Below are 24,697 nucleotides of genomic sequence, written 5' to 3' on the forward strand. Positions count from 1 at the left end.
TCCATTGTATATATATGTACCACCTCTTCTTTATCCATTCATCTGTTGATGGACATTTAGATTGTTTCCTTGTTTTGGCTATTGCAAATAGTGCTGCTGTGAACATAGGGGTGCATGTATCCTTTTGGTTTTGTCTGGGTATATGTCCAGGAGTGGGATTGCTGGATCATATGGCAACACTATTTTTAGTTTTTTGAGGAACCTCCATACTGTTTTCCATAGTGGCTGCACCAATTTACATTCCCACCAACAGTTTAAGAGGGTTCCCTTCTCTCCACATCCTCTCCAGCATTATTATTTGTAGACATTTTAATCATGGCCATTAAATGTCATTTCTTGATAAAGTTTCCTAGTAAAGGAATTCCAGTTTTATCTCAGCTGAAAGAATGACGAAAAGAAATCTTTCTAGTCCTCATGTCAGTGAGAGAGTTAGGTTCTCAGCACATACTTAGAGCTTAGGGTGATGTGTAGTATCGGCCTATGGCCATCTAATGGATCAGGAACTGGGGCACACAGGAGTGAGAACCTTGGAGGGAAAGTTGGGACTGTGGTGCCAACTAGGGCCAAGGCCAGCTCTTCATAGCACTCACAGGCTCATCAGTGACAATCTTTGTTTTTTGTGTTTTTTTGAGTGTCTTTGTCAGCTGTGTGTTCAAAGGGCTTTAGAGAAACGAACAAAGGAGAGGATAGATTGGACAACTGAGTGAGAGTCCGAGGGGGGAACACATAATGGCCACTGGTTCAGATGCCCTTCTGCTTTTACTAGGCAGATTGTCTGCTTTTTCATACAGAAATGAAAGCTACTTTTCAAGAAGTGATTTGGAGAGGTATCAACAAAGAATGGATCTTAGGTATTTTTTTGTGGTGTTTAAACTCTGTATGAATGTGTCTTTTTGAGTTTTTAACTACCCATGTGACCTCTGTGACTTTCAGGTGCTACTCGTGAGCAGTAGTCGCCATCCAGACCGATGGATTGTCCCTGGAGGAGGCATGGAGCCCGAGGAGGAGCCAAGTGTGGCAGCAGTCCGTGAAGTCTGTGAGGAGGTGTGCACTGCAAACAAAGGGCATGGCTGTACCTTGTCATCATGAACCTGTCATGTCTGTGTAGTTCATTAATTTATCACCACTCACTGAATGAACAGACTCATGATCACAGAAAGAAAGCACTTAACAGTTACCACATGCCTCCTTGATTAAAGGGGCAGTCAGGTTGTGACATGGTGATGTTTATCAGGCACTCTGTGCAAGGGGAGGGCTCATAGTAGTGACCGTATGTGATTATACCAGACAGGCCTTTGTGATTTCCTATGGATCTCTTCCCACACTGTCTCTGTTACCTGTGGCAGAAGATCAAGAATCAAATAGTTCATCAGCCCATAGAAATAAGAGGAGTAAGCAGTATTGGTATTAATGGCTTATTCTCATTAACCTTTGGGTGAGGAGGAGGCAGCCCTTGTTCTCCTATGCTCCTTGGGTCCTGGCAATAGAGCAGTGGCTAAAGCAATACTTCTGTTAGCCAGAAGTTGTTAATGGTGCACCTTGAGAGACAATAGTATCTTCTTTTTTATTTGGTCACATGATATTCAACATATATATATTGAGTTCTTGGGCCATGCCCAGTATATCTTACTAGATACTCTAGAATAAACAGTCAGAAGTCAAATCTCTTGGTTCCCTTACTTCAAGGGCTTACAATTTCGTTGGGGAAACTGAGAAACAAATTGCAATTCAAAACCAGGAGGAAGGAACTAATGTTTCTCCATAGCCTCTTGTGGCAATACCACGCTCTGTTCTGCTTATGCTAATCTCCTTTAGGAGTCCTAACTCAGTGGTGTAAGTTTTACTACCTCCATTTACTTGCCTTGACTACATAGTGCTTTTTAGATCCATTTCCTTGTTCCAGAAGGGACTTAAGACTGATTCTAAGGACATAAAGTAGAGTTTAGAAAAAGTCTAAATTCTGCATTTCTTTTGGGTCAAGCCCTTGCTGAAGTCTTCTTCGACTAATTTTACTTTGGAATACCCAAGGAATTCTTTCCTTGCTCTGAAGTCCTGCAAACTTGTGTTGACTTGTGCCACTCTCATTTTATCATATATCTGTGTATCTATAACTAGATTGTAACCTCTAAGGGCAAAGATTATATTGCCCATTTTAAATCCTCCCTTCTTGTGCCTAGTACACAGCTGGGTGAATAGAAAGTAATTAATACATGCTTCTATGACAGATGGAACATAAAAGTCCTGAAGAAATACCCCAATTGGAAATTATCAGAGTTCTTTCTGGAGGATCTTAAAGGTTTGACTATTCAAATAAGTGTGGTAGGGCCAATTGGTGGACCTAAGCTACATAATTTTGATTTCAATCCAGTTGGCTTCTGTGAGTTCTGAGGCACCTAAGGCAAAAGTGATGTTTGACAGAGTTATTGCGGCTCTGTGGATTCAGACAGGTTGTTGGAAGACCTGAAATAGACTGATGGTTCTAGAATAGAGAGGAAGGAAAAAATTCAGAGACCTTTGGGCAAAACTTGCTGCCTGGTTTAGAAGTTTTGGGTGAAGTGTGACAGCTTTACCTCTGCAGAGCACATTTGGATTTGGCATCTGTCTCAGGAAAACTTATACCCGTTGTTGTTACTATTGTTTCGTTGAGTGCTACAGTCGAATTGTCCTTGGCTTATATAAGTGCAACTAAGATGTAGAAAACTAGATGATTGCAATAGGAAGTACGTGAGGGAGTTGAAAAGGATATAGGGTTACCCTTTTGTTTCCTGGAAATTACATACCATCCTTCAGTAGGTAAAAGGGGGAATAAAGTGGAGAATAAAGTGGAGTTGGGACATGAGAAGGTGAACAATGCAGCACAAATAATTAAAGTATACTTTTCATATGGTCAGTGTCTTACCTACCTCCTGTCTTAAAGGGAATCCCAAGCTTGAAATTAAACGCTGCCTGCCATTCTCAGCCCTGAAGAATCCTGCCTGACTTTGAGCAGATTTTTTACTCTCCAGTCAAGAGTCATATCATACCCTGTTCTTTATTCCAGCATTATTGAGAGGATAAAGAATAAGGTACCAAATAAACCAAATATTCGTACAAACACTATAAATTAGAGAAATGTGTCATTATAAAGACAAACATTTCCATGGCTTACATCAAAATAAAATGGAGGGGGTGGCTTTTCTAATTCCACGTCTATCAACGGAGAATAAGACTTGAATCAGAGAGGATGTAGGTAGATGTTTTTTATTACCCTTGAAGGGTAGCTTTTGTAAGCAGAAACCACTGTTCAGGGGTTTATTTAGTTTTCAAAATGTTATGACTTTTTAAAAGCACACATTCAAAAACTTTGTTCTTTCCTAATGCTTGCAGATCTGATTGCTATATTTATAAGCATAGGAGATTTTTAAGGGGCCTTTGGATAATGTCATTTTTAAGGGGCCTTTGGATAATGCTTAGGCCAGTTCATTGAAGACTTTTAGATGTTTCAAATTACATTTATAAATTTAATTAATTTGATTGCTTTTTAAAGAACGTCAGTTGTCTGACTTTAAAAAAATGAAAACCTTATGAGGCTCTTCAGCAAAAAGTCCTGTGAATGTCATGTATTAAACTTATAAATCAGATGAATCTTAAATATTCCCATAGTGTATATAAACTTACTGAGATTTTCAACTTAAAATCACAAGTCAGAAATAAGTTATTCAGTTATACTTTCAAAGTTGAGGTTACCGTCTAATAGGCCAAATTCTTTTAAACATTAGAAAATCATAAAATATGTCTGGTCTCCTTCATCTTTCCTGTTAAATGAGGCCAGGACTCAGGGGTGGCCTGTTAGGAAAGGTCGATCCAGTTCACTGCAGCTCAGTCAAGACTATAACTTCACAAGGCTGACTAGCGGTCATGGAATCCACGTGGGTGGTGATGGGTACTGAGTGAGCCATCTGTAGTATCTGGCATACTAGGCTAACTTTGTGCTTCACCCTGAAGGTCTCTTCCTCCATGCAGTCTTCATGATTCCTCCCTGTAGTCTTCATGATTCCTCCCTGCAGACTTGTTCTCCGTATGTGTTTCCATTGCAGTCTGTACTTCTAGCATCGTATTTATCATGTTTTATTCATATTGCTTGTCTAGTTGTCTTCTGTGCTAGACTTTACACTCTGTGTAGCCAGGTACCATTCTTTCTTGCTCACTGTTGAATCCCCAGTGCTTAACACATAACAAGTGCTGAACAAAATAAGTGCTGCAGTTTTTGGCGTGACCGCTAGAGCAGCCACATAAATGCAATTGAGGTAGGCCCTTTTGGGTTGTCAGGAGTAGACATAACATCTACAGGCCCCTCAGTTAATTGAGGGAGAAGAATATGGCAGTATCACAGCAGCTGTCCAGCCAGGCTGTGCAGAACTGGAAACTTAGGTCACAGAGCACAGGCAGGCCTTGCTCGCAGTGGGTGGATGGATGTGGGAACGCACTGTAGCTCAAGAGCCTGGTCACCATACCAGAGGCCCAGCGCCTCTCTTCCACTGTGGAGCGCTGCCTTTCTAATGTCTTCTTAGCCTCCCAGCTTCTGCTTACCACTTTTTTTTTTTTTAATTTATATTATTTATTTATTTTTGGCTGCGTTGGGTCTTCATTGCTGCAAGCGGGGTTTCTCTAGTTGCAGTGAGCGGGGGCTACTCTTCGTGGCGGTGCGCGGGCTTCTCATTGCGGTGGCTTCTCTTGTTGCAGAGCACGGGCTCTAGGTGTGAGGGCCCAGTAGTTGTAGCACGTGGGCTCAGTAGTTGTGGCTCGCGGTCTCTAGAGCGCAGGCTCAGTAGTTGTGGCGCATGGACTTAGTTGCTCCGCGGCATGTGGGGTCTTCCCGGACCAGGGCTCAAACCCATGTCCCCTGCATTGGCAGGCGGATTCTCAACCACTGCGCCACCAGGGAAGTCCCAGCTTACTACTTTTTGTTTGGTGTTTTTCCTCCCTTGTGCATCACTAACCTGTCTGTTGACTCACTCTGTCTGTGTATCTCACATTCAGCCTTCCTGAGAGAGGACTTGATGGGTTTTGCCCACTTACAACCTTCAGAGCTGCCAGGCCACATCAGTTTCTAGCCATTTTGAAGATGTCTGCTTTACCTTTGCATCAGTTGCTGATTTCTTATTCCTCTAACTGAGCTCAGAGTGGCAAGGTCATGTGCTATAAAACATGACAGCCTGGGGCTTCCCTGGTGGCTCAGTGGTTGAGAGTCTGCCAGCCCACGCAGGGGACACGGGTTCGTGCCCCAGTCCGGGAAGATCCGACATGCCGCGGAGCGGCTGGGCCCGTGAGCCATGACCGCTGAGCCTGTGCGTCCGGAGCCTGTGCTCCGCAACGGGAGAGGCCACAACAGTGAGAGGCCCATGTACTGCAAAAAAAACCACAAAAAAACCATGACAGCCTGTGCTTAAGTACTGCCTGCAGCAGCTGTACCAATGGTATGTAGTAAAAAGATATTTAATAACACAGGGAAATATTTGTAGCACATTCCTAAGTGATCAAAGCAGGTTATGAAACAATATTTATGATAGAAAACCATTTAGTGGGGAAGAAATATGTGTGTCTATTTGTACAGAAAGAACAGATAACACTACTTGTACACTTACTATGTGCCAAGCTGTGTTTAAGGGTTTTGCATATGTCGCCTCATTTCCTCACCAGATCCAATAAGGTAGGAACTGTTATTATCTACATTTTACAGGTTGAGATTCAATGAGATCAAGTAATTTGTCCTGGCACACCAGGACAAATTGTGCCCAGCTAAATGTGCTCAAATGCTCAAGGTAAGATTTGAATCCAGAACATCTAGTCTTAGCACCCACACTCCTAATGCCTTGAAAGAACGCCCATCAGATGTTCACAGTGGTTATCTTTGGGTTAGCTCTTAGATTATCAAGTTTTCTACATTGAACATATATTTGTTACTATAAAAATTTTCTGTATAAACGTGAATGGAATGAGGTTATTAAGTAGTTTATCATGGCATTGTCAGTCCTAGATACCATAAAACTCAACCTGTTCTGAAGCTTTGTTCAACCCAGCTTAAAACTTTTAGCATATTGGCTGAATCTCAGAAACAGATAAATCTGTAGCACTTGAAACATTACCAGTCACATTTAAAGGGCTGAACTTCCGTGGCAGTCCAGTGGTTAAGACTTCACCTTCCAATGCAGGGGGTGCAGTTCTTCCCTAGTCAGGGAGCTAAGATCCCACGTGCCTCTCGGCCAAAAAACCAAAACATAAAACAGAAACAATATTGTAACAAATTCAGTAAAGACTTTAAAAAAGGTCCACATCAAAGAAAAAAAAAACCAAAATCTTTAAAGGGCTGAAATATTCCCTTTTGGAAACTAGCTTCCATTTTTTAGCTGCTTCTAGTTAAAGTCCTATTGTAGTGACCCCTCAAAGGGATGAGGCTTTCTCCCAGGACTGACCATGGGCCTTGGTAACAGTGCCTCTCTAGCAAAGGCTAGTATGAGCCAGCCATGTGATGCTCTCTCTGTAATAAAAAAGAAAAGCACTTCTTTGTGAGGTTTTCAGAGCTATTCTTTCTTGCTAATTCAATGGGAAAGGTAAAACTGCTGGCTGACAGGGAAGAAGAGACGCTGGATCTGAAACTGTTCTGTCCTCTGTTCAGCTGTTATGTTTCCATTTCTTTCATCCATTCTGACCTCAGCCAAACCAGGAATGTTATCACAAAGATACAGTACATCTGAAAACAGAAACAGGAAAATATTATGTGCAAACTTCAGCTGCATTCTCTTCAAGGGTGACAAAGATGGGTACCTTCTGCCTTTAGAGAAATGTAGCCAGTGATAACTGAGAGTGTGGCCAAATGCCAGTTCCTTTTATCTGCTGCCTCATGTCTGGACAAGGTCCATATCCATATCCATTTCTAGCATATAAATTATAAAGATTTTGTAGGCAGCCTGATAATTAACCTGTGACATAGGCCTAGCTTTAAAAAAAAAAAAAAAAAAAGGAACTTGTTCTCTGACTTCCTCACTTGTGTCCTAATATCACACTTCTGTGCTGCTCCTTTGTCTCCTACCACCTGTTGCTTTGCCACATAAATTCACCATCATGGAAATTTTTTCAAGTCAGTGATGTCGCCTTAAACTTCCCTGTACCTTGCTGCCCTCCCTCAAGTTTTTGGGGTTTTTTGTTTTGTTTTGGCCTCACCGCGCAGCTCATGGCTTATATTTCTCCGACTAGGGATCGAACCTGCACTGCCTGCAGTGGAAGCATGGTGTCTTAACCATTGGACCGCCAGGGGGGAATTCCGTTAAGTTTTTGATACACTGTCTTATGTAAACATTTCACAGCATGTTTGACTGAATTCACCTTCATTTAAGATAGTTTTTTGAACATCTAGATGCTTTAATATAATATCAAGGATCACATTTATACAAGGATCTGAGCCCAGAGCTGCTTCCTGATTATCTCTAGCCTTACTAATCTTATTTATGTCAGCCTATCAAGAATTTATTGTAACCCTTCTTGATCTCATTTGTATTTTCAGATAAGACCAGGGAAAATGCCATAGTGAACTTTATTTTTAAAATCTATATCTTCTTATCCCAATTCCTGTACTATGTGTTCCCTGTCCCTGCAAAAAAAAAAGGTTGTACTCTCTTTTTTATGTAACATAGCAACCAGAAGGCTCCCGTTGGTATCTCAGAACTGTCTCTGACAGGGAAGCAGTGTTTCATGTCTCTTGTTATATGCAAGTAGAACATTTGAAAAGCCTGTGACTACTTGGGAATAATTTGAAATACAGTTTTGTCAGCCTTTTTCTTAGCTCATAGTGTTAGACTCTGTTTGGAGTGGAGAAAAAAGTGAAGGCTCTGGGGCTTCCCTGGTGGCGCAGTGGTTAAGAGTCCGCCTGCCGATGCAGGGGACACAGGTTCGTGCCCCGGTCCGGGAAGATCCCACATGCCACGGAGCGGCTGGGCCCGTGAGCCATGGCCGCTGAGCCTGCGCGTCTGGAGCCTGTGCTCCGCAATGGGAGAGGCCACAACAGTGAGAGGCCCATGTACTGCAAAAAAAAAAAAAAAAAAAAAAGTGAAGGCTCTGTGTGACTGTGTTGTATTTTCATCTTTACTTTTTGGCCCAGCCTAAACAGTTATGAATGGAAGATGGGGATAGTGTATCACAGAATTTATTAGGGAAATACGTTAATTTTTTTTTTATTTAGAACTTTAACCACAAAATATATATCATAATATATTAAGAATAATTTCAGTCATTTCAACATGATAAATAAAACAGGGGGAAGTAATGTAGACCAGGGGTCTCCAGCTCATAAGCTTGTAGGGAAGCAGTCAGGCAGTTGACGGTGGGTGTAGCTCTGGTAAAGTGGGGAGAGCCTACCCTAGACCAGAGACGGTCCTCTTCAGGCCCAGCCGGTAGTTTTCATGTGGCAGTTAAGACGCAGTGTGACTCTGCTGTTTTAAGAGAAGCATGAAAGCTGGATTTATTTTTTAATATATATATATATTTATAAATTTATTTTATTTTTGGCTGCGTTGGGTCTTCGTTGCTACACGCGGGCTTTCTCTACTTGCGGCGAGCGGGGGCCACTCTTTGTTGCAGTGAGCGGTCTTCTCACTGCGGTGGCTTCTCGTTGCGGACCACAGGGTCTAGGCCCGTGGGCTTCAGTAGCTGTGGCTCGCGGGCTGTAGAGCGCAGACTCAGTAGTTGTGGCACACGGGCTTAGTTGCTCCGCGGCATGTGGGATCTTCCCGGACCAGGGCTCGAACCCGTGTGCCCTGCATTGGCAGGGGGATTCTTAACCACTGCACCACCAGGGAAGCCCCAAAAACTGGATTCTTATGTGAGATCTCCTGATCTTTCAACATAAGCAACTAATTTTTTATAATTCGTTTTTAAAATGTCAATCAAATAATATACACATAGTAGATTGAAACAACAGCAGTAGTAGTACTAAAAGGCTCATAATGGAAAACAACCAAAAGATGTGTTCTTAATTAGGTGGATGATCTGTTTTGCAGATTTTTACTTTATTTTGAACTGTAAACTGAGAAGCTCCAAGCTCTTGGAAGAAGGTAGTTTTATTTTTTAGTCTCCTAAATGATAAATGAAGGCAAATAAAGGTTTTTAACCTTGGGAATACTGCATTGTTTAATAGAAATGTTAATATGAGAAAATATATCCAGATGTAAATTACTGTAAATCAAGAGAGATCACAAACCAACCCCATTTGTTTGTTGAAAAGCAGGCTTTATTTAGATAGCATTTTCTGAATTTCTGTTATTTAATTTTTAATTTTAAAAACCACATGAAAATGAATTATTAATAATGATGTACATGTATGTTATATGCACCTATAGATTTATCTTTAAAATTGATTTAAGGGAATTCCCTGGTGGTCCAGTGATTTGAATTCTATGCTTCCACTGCAGGGGACCCAGGTTCGATACCAGCCAGGGAACTAGAACCCCACAAGCCACGTGCCAAAAAATTAATAATAATAAATTTAAAAAATTTTTTTCAAAAGTAGGCAAAGGATTTTTCTGTGGTTGAAATTTTTCAAAATAAAAAGTTCGGAAGAAAATAAGCTTAAACACTTATCATTTGCCACCTACACTCAAAGTCTTCAGGTGGAAACCACGAAATACAACAATGATGGATGCTACTTTCCCCAAGAAAAATTGTGTTTTTATAAGTACTACCATGTCTTTATTTTTACTTGGTAAAAAGATAGATATTTTTAGCTTCTTTGGTCAAAGCATTATAAAATGTAAGAGTCATGTCTCTTAATGCATTATATTTAATTATCTTATCCTGGTAATTTATTCTTTTTTAAGAATTTAATGGGAAATGTGCCTCAGTGGTAAAACATTTCAGGAAAACCTTTGTTCACCTAACATGGGGATACATGTTTGTGTGTGGCAACATGTTTATTCTGTGGTCCTAGAAAAGCATATACACAGAAATATAGCAAAAGAAGTTAAGAGCTTTTCCTTAGAAAAAGTCATTTTGAATATATAAAATGATCAGGGAAAACATACCATGTCTTAGGTGGAAAACCGCTGGTGTGAGGCCGTTTTATGTTAGAGTACAGATTGAATCCCGCGGATCTCTGGCAAAGGCCCTTAAGTAAATCCGTATTGAATCTCCTGTTTCTGGCAGCTGAGAACTTAGAAAGGGCCTTTCCTCTCAGTTACAGTTCAGGGATGAAAGGAGACCTTGGCATAGACACTGCCTCCAGTGAAGGGCTTGGCTGAGGCAGCTGTGATAATCCCTGTGCTCAGTTTTTGCTCTGTGCTCACATGACCGAGAATGTAATTCAACTCTGGCCCCAGAGCAAGGGAGGCCTCTTTCTCCTTTCAGAGGAGGACTCCTCTCTGCTCCTAGGCTGCCTCGAAATGGTAAATGGCTACTCCTAGGTTACTTCCACGATGACTTCTGGAGTCAACCTTAAAATGATTGAGAATTTTTAGTGACTGTCATTTTGGCTTTTGTAAAAATACTTAATGGATACTCTTGGCTTTATGAAAAGTGTTATTCAAAATGTTATTACGTATTTGTGTTACTGACCTTGTTTAAATACACAGGTGCTTTTTTTTAAAGTTTATTATTTATTTATTTTATTTTTGGCTGTGTTGGGTCTTCGTTGCTGCGCACGGGGTTTCTTTAGTTGCGGTGAGTGGGGGCTACCCTTCGTTGCAGTACGTGGGCTTCTCATTACAGTGGCCTCTCTTGTTGCGGAGCACAGGCTCTAGGCGCGTGGGCTTCAGTAGTTGTGGCGTGTGGGCTCAGTTGTTGTGGTGCATGGGCTTAGTTGCTCCGCGGCATGTGGGATCTTCCTGGACCAGGGATTGAACCCGTGTCCCCTGCATTGGCAGGTGGCACTGCACCACCAGGGAAGTCCTACACAACTGTTTTTGACTAGGAATTTCCATTAGAGCTATTTGTAACAATTTTAATATTAAGAATAGAAACAGTATAATCTGAACAGGACTCATTCTGAGGGCTTTTAAGTGCTCACTCTAGCATTTAGTGATGCTATTAGTGTAGCCAGTTTGATTACTTAAGTAATTAAGCTGGTGACTACTTCAGCTCACCATTTCTCTGGTTATAAAAGTAATACATGCTCCTAGCAGAATGAAAAGCCAGACAGTGCAAAGATGATGGTATGTTACCATAGTTCCTTGGCTGATTAGTTTTTCTCCAACTATTTAATTAAGAAATTTTACAAACACGTAAGTAATATTTTAAAAGAGTGAAACAAACACTGTATATCTTCTTCTAGGTATAATATCTGTTGACTTGTTGTATATTTGCTTTATCTCTCTGTGTTTATATCCATACCCTTTTTTTGGCCATTCCATTTGAAAATAAGTTGTAGCTATCATGGCACATTACCTCTAAGTTCTGTTCTTTATTTAGCATGCATCTCTTTAGAATAAGGCCAGTCCCCTACATAACTATATACCATTGTCACACCTAAGAAAATTCGTAATAATTCCATAACATCATCTAATATTTACTCCGTATTCAAATGTCCCCAACTATCATGAAATGTCTATTATATCTGTTTGTTTCCTCACACATTACAATTGGAGGTATGTCATTTCAGGCTAAATGATATAGATATATTTATACAATAAATAGAACCATAATCTCAGCCTTTTCACACCCTGCTCACTATGATGCTGACTTTTTAAAAGAGTCCAGGATCATTGTCTGATAGAATGTCTCATATTATGGTTTTGTTTGATTGTTTCTTCCAGGTGTCTTTTAACTTATTTCCTTATCCTCTGTACTTCCAGCAACTTAGTCTAGAGCAGTGTTGTCCAGTGGAATATTCTGAAATGATGGAAGTGTTCTATATCTGTGGTGTTCAGTGTGGTAGCCACTAGCCATATATGCCTATTTAAATGAATGAAAATTAAATAAAATTTAAAATTCAGTTCCTTAGTCATACTAGGCATATTTTAAGTTCAGTAGCTACATGTGGATAGTGGCTACCATTTTGAATAGCACACGTCTAGAGGCTTGATTAGATTTAGGGTAAGCATTTTTGACAAGTTGCTGCATAGGTGATGTCAAGTACTTCCTAATACTTAATGTCATGAGGCACATAATGTCAGGTTGCCTTGCCATTCGTGATAAAACGTTTGATCAGGTAATAACTGACAGTCTCTCCATTGTAGAAGTACATTTCTCCTTATGTAGCAAAATTGGTAAGTAATCTGTTGAACAGTTCTTCCAGGCTATATGAATCTCTTGTCTCCCAACAACCCAACATTTTTTTTTTTAATTTATTTATTTTTGGCTGTGTTGAGTCTTTGTTGCTACACGCGCGGGCTCTCTCTAGTTGCAGAGAGCAGGGGCTACTCTTCATGGCGGTGCACCAGCTTCTCATCTCAGAAGCTTCTCTTGTTGCGGAGCACGGGCTCTAGGCACACGGGCTTCAGTAGTTGTGGCACGCAGGCTCAGTAGTTGTGGCTTGCGGGCTCTAGAGCGCAGGCTTAGTAGTTGTGGCACACGGGCTTATGTGGCACATGTTGCTCCGCGGCATGTGGGATCTTCCCGGACCAGAGCTTGAACCCGTGTCCCCTGCATTAGCAGGCGGATTCTTAACCACTGAGCCACCAGGGAAGCCCCCAGCAGTCTTTCAACTAACAGTTTTAGCATCTACTGCTGAACCTTACCAAATCAGATAAAAGAGCAGAGACTGAAGAACAGTGATTTTCTAATTCTTTTTTTTTTTTTAAGCTGAAATTCTTCTTTAAAAGAAAGCCCTCTTCCTCCTCCCTCCCCACCCCCCTTTTTCCTTATTTTAAATAACCCCACTGGAGTAATGGATTGGTTGGTTAGGACTCCACACTTCCACTGCAGGGACACGTGTTCAGTCCCTGGTCGGGGAACTGAAATCCCATGTGCTGTGTGGCACGGCCAAAAATACATAAATAAATAAAGTCATTGGAGAGAGAATGGTCATATAAGTAAATAAATAAGTAAATAAATAGCCTTGGGGGAACGAAGTTGGACTGGAAGGAAGCCCCTGGGAAATTTTATCTAAATTTTTTTTAGTTTTTTACAACCCCAGAGTCTGGGCAGAAACGTGAAGAGATCAAGCAGTTGAAAAAGTCAGTATTTAAAGTGCTTAATGGCATAGCCATAATCCCCCAAGGAATTCTAAGGGGATATATTTGGGTTCAGAAAGATCAAAATTAGCATTGCTGAAATTTTGTCCTGTATTGTCTTCTTGGGTGCAAGGAAATGAAAGCAAAGCCATCGCTGGGGGCAGATGACAAAGCTTCAGTTACATTTTTTGTTTTTATTTTTGGTTTTTTTTAGGCTTGAGACTTGATCTTGTTCTTCAAAGAATTTTTTTTTTTAATTTAAGTTAGAATGATTGATGAAGATAATGTTATTGGGGCAAGGGATGGTTCACATGGAGATCATCAAGACAGTTTACTGTTTCCAGATGACTAGATTAATCCTTAAAGGAGTATGAATAGAAGTAATCCATGAAGAATCGTCAAATGTGCTAATCTCCCTGAGAACTAAAGAGTATTGCAGTTGGATAGATTTATGTGAACTCTTTTATTGGTGATGCTGACACAGTTGTGTATTTAGAAACAGTTATTGCTGCCTCACAAAACCTAAAACAAGAATAATCATGTTATCTCATAGTTTCTGTGAGACATGAATTCAGACAGCATGCAGCAGGGATGGCTTGTCCATGATGTCTGGCGCCTCAGCGGGAAGAATCAAAGACTGGGAACAGAATACTGTTGAGAAAAAAGCTTGAATAACTTTTTCTACTAGGCTTCCAGGACTCAACACTTTTCTGATTTTTCCCCTCCATCTGAGTTGTCTGCTGATTCCTCCCTGAAGGCTGAATGTCCTGAAGTTCAGTTCTTTGTCTTTTCTTTCCTTGTCTCTCATCTACTCCTTGGTGGTCTCATCCAATCTCAAGGATTTAAATATAGTAGGTGGGTAGTTGGGTTAGTGGGTAGGTAGGTTGGTGGATGGGTGGATGGATGACCCATCCATCCCCAACCACAGCTCTCCTTAACCTGCCTATTTGGTATTTCCATTGGGATGTCCAGTAGGCATCTGAAACTTAAGATGTATAAAACTAAACTTGTGATCCCATTATCTTCTCCCAAGACTGCTGCTCCTCCAGCAGTCTTCTCCATCTCAGTAAATGTCACCTCCATCCTTCCAGTTGCTTAACTCAAAAAACTAAGAGTCATCCCTGATTTCTTTCTTTTCTCACACCTAGTATTTAGTTCATCAGCCAATTCTGTTGGGTCTACCTTCAAAATACATATATGCAGAATCTAACCACTTCTCACTATCTCTGTCCTTACCACCTTGGTCCAAGCCACTATCACCTCTCACCTCAATTCCTCTGCTCCCCCCTGTACTCTTACCCCTTTAAGTTTATTTTCAGCACAGCAGGCAGAATGATCCTATTTTAAAAACCTGGTCAGATGATGTCACTCGAAGGCCTTCTAAGCCTTAGAGTGGCCTGTGATCTGGCTTCCTCTGGCACCTCATCTCTCACTCCTCTCTCTTGATCACTGTGCTTCACCCACCATGGTAGCACCCTTGCTGCTCCTCCAGCAACAGATTTGCTGTTCCTTCTGCCTGTAATCACCGTGGTATATACAGTCTTAGACATTGAATCTAGAGTAGAGAGCCTCCATCCTGCTGGTTTTTCCAAATGGTTTATATAGTAATTGCCCTTTATTGGTGAAGAAATACCATAGTATTGAAGATGGGAAATAAACAGTTTCAAAAAACAGATATAATGTGTTTGTACTATACCCAGCAGGTCTACACATTTCCATCTGTGCCAAATGAAATACCTTTTCCACCTATCTGCCTGCCATTCTTGCTCATTTAGAGCTCTTCCATACTAAACAATCCAGATGAGGTGGCAGTTGTTCATTTCATTTGGCTTGATTTTTCTTTCTCTTTACTCCCTTTTGGGGTTGAGGAGTGACTTGAGGACATAAATGGGCTGTCTAGGATGCCATCTGAACAGCCAGTTTTATCAGTTTAGAGATTTGGTAGGGTTCCATGTCAGGCCCTAGAACAGATATGGTTTTGGTTTCAAAGTAAGTCATAAAAACACTAAAAAGGGCTGAGCTTTTGAAGTAGTTTTTTAGAATGGAGAGGGAGGCAGTTAAAGAAGGGAAGAGTATCATTTTCAACCAAGAGCTCCTCCATGACATGGTTTCACTGAGATTTATGAGAGCTGAAAGAAAGACGATCAACTATTTATGCCTGTATGACCAGCAAAGTTCTGGGTGCGAAACTGAATGAGGACCTTGCTGAGAAGATCTGTAGACAGCGGGTGTGCCTGTCTATGTAAGGACTATGATGTTAAGTGGAATTTATTTTTATAGGGTTATGGAAGCACGTTGTTGAAAAGGACATCAAGAGGTTGTCTGGTTTAAATCTACACTTTTAGTCAAGCATAGCTAACATTCAAGCCTTCATTTTTTTCTTTTGAATATGTATGTTTGAAATATACTAACTCTTGTACATTATCTTAATGAGTTAACCTTTAATGCCATCCAGCAATGAAACAACCACTACACACCTATTAGAATGGCTAAAATTTTTAAATGCATGCCATTCAACAGCAGATGGAGAGTAAGAAATGCAATTGTAGTTTCTTGCTGCTTTCAAATAAACTGTTCATCCCTGTTGAGTGAATTAAATATATGCAGTTTTAAATGTTTCAGAAATAGCAAGGTCACCTTTACAGTGATACTTGGCAACATGAAGTTTTTTGTCATTTCAAACTGAAATTGCCAGTTCTGCCTTTAAAATAAAACCTAGATTATTGGTAAGAAAATTGAGGGGCCTGTCAGGTAAAGAACACCAGAATCGCTTAAAATTGCTAGACCAGCTTCTCTTAAGCCCCTCCTTTTTAAAATTGATCCTCATACTATTTTTTCAGATTCTCAGGTAGTCTAGAGGGCAGATTTATGTAATACACCCTCAGTTATTGCAAACTCAAAAAATTTAAGATTTCCGTTTATATAACAGAAGATTTAAGATTCCGTTTTTAAGATTTAAAATTCCGTTTAAGATTCCGTTTATATAAGATAACGTTTATATAATCTTGCCTGCCCTCCAGAAGGTGTCCTAATTTATTCTCTCAGCAGCAGAGATGAGGAGGGCATTGGTATGGTTGGTAGGTGCACAGACTGTGGAATCAAAAGACCCCTACGTCCAAATCCTGGTGCTGCCGCGTAACTGCGTGGCATTGGCAAATTATTTATCATCTCTAAGCATCGATTTTCTTTTCTGGAACATAGGAATCATGATAATACCTGCTTCATAGGTAGACATTTAGTAAGAACTCAAATACTAGTTGTTGTTATTATTGGAAAAGATGAATGATTTGACCTGAATCACACAGCAAAGCATGACTTGACCACTCAGGTGTATTTGATTCCAAAGCCTGTACACATACCAACCATATTAAAGCCCTCATCTCCCCCACTCCCATTCCCGATACCCTCATCAGGAGGATGCTAGTGAGATTATTGAACTATATGAGCATTTTAGGTTGCTTTGAATATATATTTAGGAAAGAAAATTGATTTATATTTTTGGCATTGGGTTTATTTAAATTGTTTTATTGTTGCATTTTTTAAAATGCTCATATGATTGGCAAAAATGCTGCCACCACCACCTTTTAGAGTTTTCTGTAGCATATTTTGTGAAGTGTCAAAAAGATTGAAGTGCAAAGGGGGATACTTTATTTTTCGATTTTAAAATGATTTTTTGTCCTGTAATTTTTCAAGATTGAAAATTTTTCCAGTATTTTATTATAAAAATTTTCAGACATATTGCCACACAGAAAAAATTTTATTATAAACGTCCATATAACTCACTACCTAGATTCTATCTACCATTAGCACTTTACTGTACTTGCTTTATCACTTAACTTACATCTGTTATTGAAACCTTAAGAAATAACCAATACACAACAACAAAAAGTCATTTATATTTCCATCACCTAAAGACAACCTTTGTTAACATTTTAGTAATTTCATACATGCTTACACATCTAAAAATATGTGTATTTCTTTTTAAAAATAATACGGGAATTTAGCCATTTCATTAGCTCATTATATTGTGGACATCCTTTTGTGGTAATAGGCTTACATGTGAATGATTATTTTGAAAGACTATATAATAGTCCATGTTTAAATATACCATAGTTTGCTTGATCATTTTTTGTTGAGCATTTAGTTTGATTGTAATTTTTCATTATTCTAGACTTTATCCTAGTACTTCCAATAAAATGTTGAAGAGGAATCATGGGAGGGGACATCCTTGCCTTGTTCTTGATCTCAGTGGGAAAGCTTTTTTGGTTCTCACCATTCATTTTGATGTTAACTGTAGATTTTTTTTTTTAGATGTTCTTTACCAAGTTTTATCAAGTTCTATTCTTTGTTTACTGAGAGGTTTTTTTAATCATAAATAGGTGAACTTTTTCATGTGGTTTTTCTGCAACTATTCATATGATCATGTGATTTTTCTTCCTTAGCCTGTTGATGTGATGGATTACATTAATTGATTTTTATATGGAACCAGCCTTGCATACATGGGATAAATCCCACTTGCTTGTGGTGTATACTTTTTTTAATATCAGTACATTGTTGGATTCAACTTGCTAACATTTAGTTGAGGATTTTTACATCTGTGTTCATGAGAGATATTACCTATAGTTTTCTTTTCTTGTAATGTCTTTGTCTGGTTTTGGTATTAGGGTAATGATGGCTTCATAGAATGAGTTTGGAAGTATTTTCTCTGCTTCTATCTTCTGGAAGAGATTATAGAGAATTGGTATGATTTCTTCCTTAAATGTTTGGTAGAATTCATCAGTGTACCCATCTGGGCCTGATGCTTTCTGTTTTGGAAGATTATTAATTATTGATTCAATTTCTTTAATAGACATAGGCCTATTTAGGTTGTCCTTTATGTGAGTTTTGGCAGATTGTATCTTTCAAGGGCTTGGTCTGTTTCATCTAGGTTATTGAATTGTGGATATAGTATTCCTTGGTTTATTTTATTCCTTTATTATCCTTTTGATGTCCATGGGATTTGTAGTGATGTCCTCTCTTTAATTTCTGATATTAGTAATTTGTGTCTTCTTTTTTCCTTGGTTTGCCCTGTTAGAAACTTGGTTGTATTGATCTTTCCAAAGAATCAGCTTTTAGTTTTTTTGTTTTTTCTCTATTGATCTTCTGTTTTGAAATTCATTGATTTCTACCAAATTTTATTGCTTATTTTCTTTTGCTTTCTTTGGATTTAATTTGCTCTTCATTTTCTAAAGTGGAAGCTTAGATTATTGGTTTTAGATTTTTTTTTTTTACCTAATATATGCATTCAGTGCTATAAATTTACCTTTAAGCACTGTTACTTGTTGCCTCCCACAAATTTTGGTAAGCTGTGTGTTTATGTTCATTTAATTCAGAGTGTTTTAAAATTTCCCTGCGATTTCTTCTTTGACCTATGTGTTTTTTAGAATTGTGTCGTTTAATTTCCAAGTATTTTGGATTTTCCAGCTACCTTTCCTGTTAAAGATTTCTCACATAATCCCATTGTGACCTGAAAACATATATTGTATGATTTCCATACTTTTTAATTTGTTAAGGTGTCATTTATGGCCCATAATGCTGTCTATCTTGGTGACTGTGCCATGTGAAATTGAGAAGAATGTGTATTCTGCTGTTATTGGATTAAGTAGTCTATAAATATCAATTATATCTGATTGCCTGTCTGCCTGCTGATCTGTCCATTTCTGGTAGAGGAGTGTTGAAGTCACCCAACAGTACTAGTGGATTCATCTGCTTCTCCTTGCAGTTCTGTCAGTTTTTGCCTCACATATTTTGATGCTCTGTTGTTAGATGCATGTACTTTTAAGGATCATTATGCTCTCTTGCTGGAGAATCGACCCCTTATGTAACACTCTTATGAAGCATTATGTAAATACTCTTTATCCTTGATAATTTTCCTTGCTCTGAAATCTGCTCTCTCTGAAATTAATATACTTATGTTTTCCTTAGATTTGTGTTAGCATGGTATATCTTTCTCCATCCCTTTACTTTTAATCTATATGTGTTTTTATATTTAAAGTGGGTTTCTTGGAGACAACAGATTATTTTTTTGTCCCCCCTGACAATCTGTCTTTTAATTGATATATTTAGGCCATTGATGCTTAAAGTGATTATTGATATACTTGAATTAATAGCTACCATGTTTGATACTGTTTTCTATTTGTTACCCTTATTTTTTGTTTCTGTTTTTGTCTTCCACCCTTTTCTGCCTTTTGTGTGTATTATAAAGTTGAGTACTTTAGAATAAATTATTCCATTTTCTCTCCTTTCTTAACATAACAGTTATGCTTCTTTTTTAGTGATTGCCCTAGAGCTTGCAATATACATTTACAACTGATCCAAGTCCACTTTCAAATAACACTATACCACTTTACAGGTTATACAAGTACCTTATAATACAAAATAGTCCTAATGCTTCCCTCCCCTCCCTTCTGTCGTTGCTGTCATTCATTTCACTTATCCTCATGCATATGTCTGTGCATACATAGTTGAATACAGTGTTGCTGTTATTTTTTTTAATTATTTATTTTTTGACTGTGTCAGGTCTTAGTTGCAACACATGGGATCTTTCGTTGCAGCATTGCTGGCTCTTTGTTGCAATGTGCGGGCTTCTCTCTAGTTGTGACGCCCGTGGGCTCTGTAACTGTGGCACGCTTGCTCTCTAGTTGTGGCATGCTTGCTCTCTAGTTGTGGCACACAGGCTTAGTTGCCCTGCGGCATGTGGGATCTTAGTTCCCCAACCAGAGATCGAACCGGCGTCCCCTGAATTGCAAGATGGATTCTTAACCACTGGACCACCAGGGAAGTCCCGCTGTTATTATTTTTAACAAACTATTGTCTGTTAGCACAATTAAGAGTAAGAAAAATAAAGATTTTATTTTACTTTCTTATTCCATCTCTAATGCTTTTCCTTTCTTTGTGTACATCTGAGTCTCTAATCTCTGTCGTTTTCCTTCTCGCTAAAGAACTTTTAACACTTCTTTCAAGACAGGATCTGTTGGCAACAAGTTCTCTCGACTTTGGTTTGTCTGAGAAAGTCTTTATTTTGTCTTCACTTTAAAGAGTACCTAGGTTGATGGTTTTTTCTTTTCAACATGTTAAAATATTTCACTCCATTCTCTTCTTGTTTGGATGGTTTCTGAGGAGAAGTTGGATATAATTATAAGCTTTGTTCCTCTATAGGTAAGCTGTTTCCCACCCTCCTCTGGCTTCTTTTGAGATTTTTTTTCTTTATGTTTGATTTTCTGCAATTTGAATATAGTATGTCCAGCTAGATATAACTTTTTGTGTATTTATCCTGATTGAGTTTTCTAGATCTGTGGTTTTGTGTCTGACATTGATTTGGGGAAATTCTTAGTCGTTATTGCTTCAGATATTGCTTCTGTTCCTTTGTCTTCTTCTGGTATTGCCATTATACAGTGTTATACTTTTTATAGTTGTCCCACAGTGCTTGGACATTCTGTTCTGTGTGCTTTTTTTCCCCAGTATTTTTTCTCTTTGCATTTCAGTTTTGAAAGTTTCTCTTGACATATCCTCAAGTTCAAGGTTTCTTTTCTCAGCCATGTCTAGTCTGCTAATGAGCCCATCAACGATATTCTTCCTTTCTGTTGACAGTGTGTGTTTGATCTGTAGCATTACTTTTTTATTCGTTCTTAGAATTTCTCTCTGCTTGTGTTAGCCATTATTTCTTACTTTTTCCTTTAGAATCCTTAGCATATTAATCATGGTTCTTTTTCATGGCCTGATAATTTTAGCATCCCTGTCATATCTAAGTCTGCTTCTGATGCTTTTCTGTGTCTTCAAAATGTGTTTTTTCCTTTTAGTAAGAGTAATTTTTTGTTGAAAGCTGAACGTGATGACTGGATGTAAGGAGCTGTGGTAATAGGCCTTTAGTAGTATAGTGGTAAGTTGTGCATTCTGTAGTCCTGTGATGATTAGGTCTCCGTCTTTCAGTGAGCCTGTGTCCTTGGGCTATGAACTTCAGAAGTGCTTCGTAGTAGTTCCAGCTCCTCGCCCTCCCACCCCCACTTAAGATGGGACAGGATGGATGGTGGGGCTATAATTGGGTATTTCCCTTCTCCCAAGTTGGCTAGACTCTGATAAAACCCCAATAGATTAGGCTCTGGTAAAATAGTTTCTCTTGAAGTCAGCCTTTGTTAAGAGCAAAATGTTACGGAGTATTTAAAAATGGCTATTTTTCTCCTCTCCAGAAGCAGGAGGGGATTTTTGTCCAGTATTCACTATGAAAACCTGGTTAGAGCTCCTGGAGGTAAAACACACAAAAAGCATGGTGGCCCCCCTTGAAGATTTTAGGCTTGTCCTTGAACCTCCAGTGATTGATCAGTTACAGTTTAGGTTTTCTTCCACCCCGCCCCTCACTCCCTTCCCTTGGTGGTTTCTGCTCTGGTAAATTGAGATTCTCTGATTTGGCTGTCTCTCCAATTTGAGGGCAGTGGTTTGCCCTTTGGCTTCACTTTTCTGATAAATCTAAGAATAGTTGTTATTTTTTCAGTTTGTTCAGCTTTTTATTTGTTGTTGTGACAGTGTGGGACCTTCTAAGCTCCTTACATGCTGGACAGAAACTAGAAGTCTCCTTTACATTTAAATAACACATTTGAACAGGTATTTATTTTTCCAACCAGATAAAACAGTCTACTCACACACACACATAACTAGTATCCTTTTATTGCCCAGCTCTCATTTGTTTCAGTTTGTAACTTTGGGTATAGATTATCATTATTAATAAGATATTATTCTTGAAAATACAAAAAGTTATTTGTTACATTGATAACAACCATAACAATAATTATTTAAATTTAAGACCAATAATTTTTATTGCTTTCATTAATCACAGCTTTTTCTTGCTTTGCCTCCAATATATTCTTCTTTCTTGTGTGCTTTTTTTCTCATGCATTATTGGTTGACTAATGACTTATTGGCCAATGATAATGCTCCAGAGCATGCTTTGAGACCTGGTTTCTTGTCTACGTTTGCCCTTGCAATAGATCAAGGAAGCAAACTTGGAATTTCAAAAAATAAAAGTATTGGACTTCCCTGGTGATGCAGTGATTAAGAATCCGCCTGCCAATGCAGGGGACACGGGTCCAAGCTCTGGTCCGGGAAGATCCCACATGCCACGGAGCAACTAAGCTCGTGCGCCACAACAACTGAGCCTGTGCTCTAGAGCCCGCGAGCCATAACTACTGAGCCCATGCTCTGCAACAAGAGGAGCCACCGCAATGAGAAGCCCAAGCACCGCAACAAAGAGTAGCCCCTCCTCAACGCAACCAGAGAAGACCCGCACACAGCAACAAAGACCCAACGCAGCCAAAAATAAATAAATAAATTTATTTAAAAATAATAATAGATAAAAGTATTATCTGTTACTGTAACACCGACCAGGTGGTTCAGTTCAATTGTTTACCTTTGGTGGTGAGTTATAATGAGGACTATAGTCAACCAGTTGGTAATTCTTTTTTTTAATAAATTTATTTATTTTATTATTTTTGGCTGTGTTGGGTCTTCGTTGCTGCTCACGGGCTTTCTCTAGTTGAGGAGAACGGGGGCTATTCTTTTTTTGGGGGGGTGCTATTCTTCATTGCAGTGTGCGGGCTTCTCATTGCGGTAACTTCTCTTGTTGCAGAGCAGGGGCTCTGTGCACACGGGCTTCAGTAGTTGCAGCACGCGGGCTCAATAGTTGTGGCTCGCAGGCTCTAGAGCATAAGCTCAGTAGTTGTGGCACACGGGCTTATTTGCTCCGTGGCATGTGGGATCTTCCCAGACCAGGGCTCGAACCTGTGTCCCCTGCATTAGCAGGTGGATTCTGAACCACTGTGCCACCAGGGAAGCCCCAGTTGGTAATTATTTATAAGAAAAATATGAGAGTCATTAAATGTTTGATAAAAAATTTTTTTCTTCACACATGAATGGTTTGCCTAATTACTAGACTCCTTGCATAATCTTTTTCCTCAGGACTCTTGACTTCAGGCATTGGGTGTTATAGAGGAAAAGTCTGGTATCAAAAAAATTTTCACCTATGTAAACACATGAAAACTTTTCTTCTTATTCTTGGAGCAGAGATGTCACTGGAGTATGCCTCCTATTTGGCAAGCCCTTTTGGTATGGAGATTCATATCTTTTCTTCTTCAATTATTACCCCATCTTCATCAGTTTCATTTTTTTCTGCTGAAACTCCTATGACATTATATTCCCTTATCTTTTTTTTAATTTATTTTTTATTTTTATTTATTTATTTTTGGCTGCATTGGGTCTTCATTGCTGAGCACAAGCTTTCTCTAGTTGTGGCGAGCGGGGGCTACTTTTCTTTGCGATGTGCAGGCTTCTCATTGCAGTAGCTTCTCTTGTTGTGGAGCATGGCCTCTGGGTGTGCGGGCTTCAGTAGTTGTGGCATGTGGGCTCAGTAGTTGTGGTGCGCGGCTTAGTTGCTCTGTGGCACGTGGGATCTTCCCAGACCAGGGATCAAACCCATCTCCCCTGCACTGGCAGGCGGATTCTTAACCACTGCACCACCAGGGAAGTCCCCCTTATCTTTTGTGATAATTTTGATCTCTGCGTTTTTACTCTGTGGGCTGGGAGAATTCTTCAAATTTTGGCCTTCTATATCTCTAGTTTTCTGCTGTATCCGGTTAACCGTTGATTGCCTTTTTAGGGTTATTAGTTTGTTAATAATAATGGTGATGTTATTTAAGAACTGTTTCCTGATTTCACATTGCTCTGTATTTGTGACAGCTTGCCTTTTTTTTTTTTTTCCTAATTGTAACATCTTGAATCTTACTGAATAAGAATTAGTTTTTTCTTGGAATAACCTTGTTTCTTAAATCATCAGATTGGTTCCCTTTTTTTGAACTAGTATCTTTCCATACGTTTAACTTTTCTCTGAGTACTCATTTTTAGAGTGAAGTCTGAGTTTGTTTGGTAGTTAATAACTGAAATAAATGCTTCTGATGATTATGAATCTTCTCCTTAGAAACAGTCTCTTCTTCATGACAATAGCTTCTCCAGCTCATCTGCCTCAGGAGTGACCCATGCTAAACCAGCCTGCCAAGCTCGCTCCTTATAAACTGATTCATCTTACAGGACCCCTGTTCCCCATACCCTACAAGGTTAGAGTTCTGCTGAATGTTTAACCTCTGCTTCATGCATGCAGAGTTTAGTAGGACTGTGTATGTGTGTGTCAGGGGCGTTTACAGGGAGTGTGTCGGGGGCCTGGGCAGAGATTCCTTTACTTTCCTCACAGGTTTCACTTCCTCTTGTTGATGCTTTTCCATTCACTCCACTCTTATCTGCCCAGTAGTTTGCTAAGATTCAGTGTTTCCTTATGTGTTGGTTATTACAGAAGGAAATTAAGACTGAGGGAGTCAAGCATAATAAATACACCTATCCATCTATTAATAGAATGTCTTAAAAGATATTTTTCCCCCTTGAGTTCTAAAATTGTATCAAAATAATATTTGTTCATGGTACATGGCTCAAAAATAAAATAGGGCTGGAAGACTTTGAATGAAAAGAAATATTCCTTAAGTAAT

The 24,697-nt window shown here is 39.3% G+C and overlaps 1 protein-coding gene across 1 annotated transcript in view; it reads left to right on the forward strand.

Moving 5' to 3' along the window:
* Positions 1-24,697, forward strand: part of NUDT3 (nudix hydrolase 3) — a 108,163-nt gene that overhangs the window by 55,653 nt on the left and 27,813 nt on the right. Inside the window, exon 2 of the mRNA XM_082663271.1 lies at positions 934-1,044. Coding sequence (XP_082519397.1) covers positions 934-1,044 — 111 coding nt within the window. The remainder of the gene's footprint in view (positions 1-933; positions 1,045-24,697) is intronic.

The sequence above is a fragment of the Grampus griseus genome, assembly GCF_964374135.1.
Source record: "Grampus griseus genome assembly, chromosome: 10".
NCBI classification, from domain to species: Eukaryota; Metazoa; Chordata; class Mammalia; order Artiodactyla; family Delphinidae; genus Grampus; species Grampus griseus.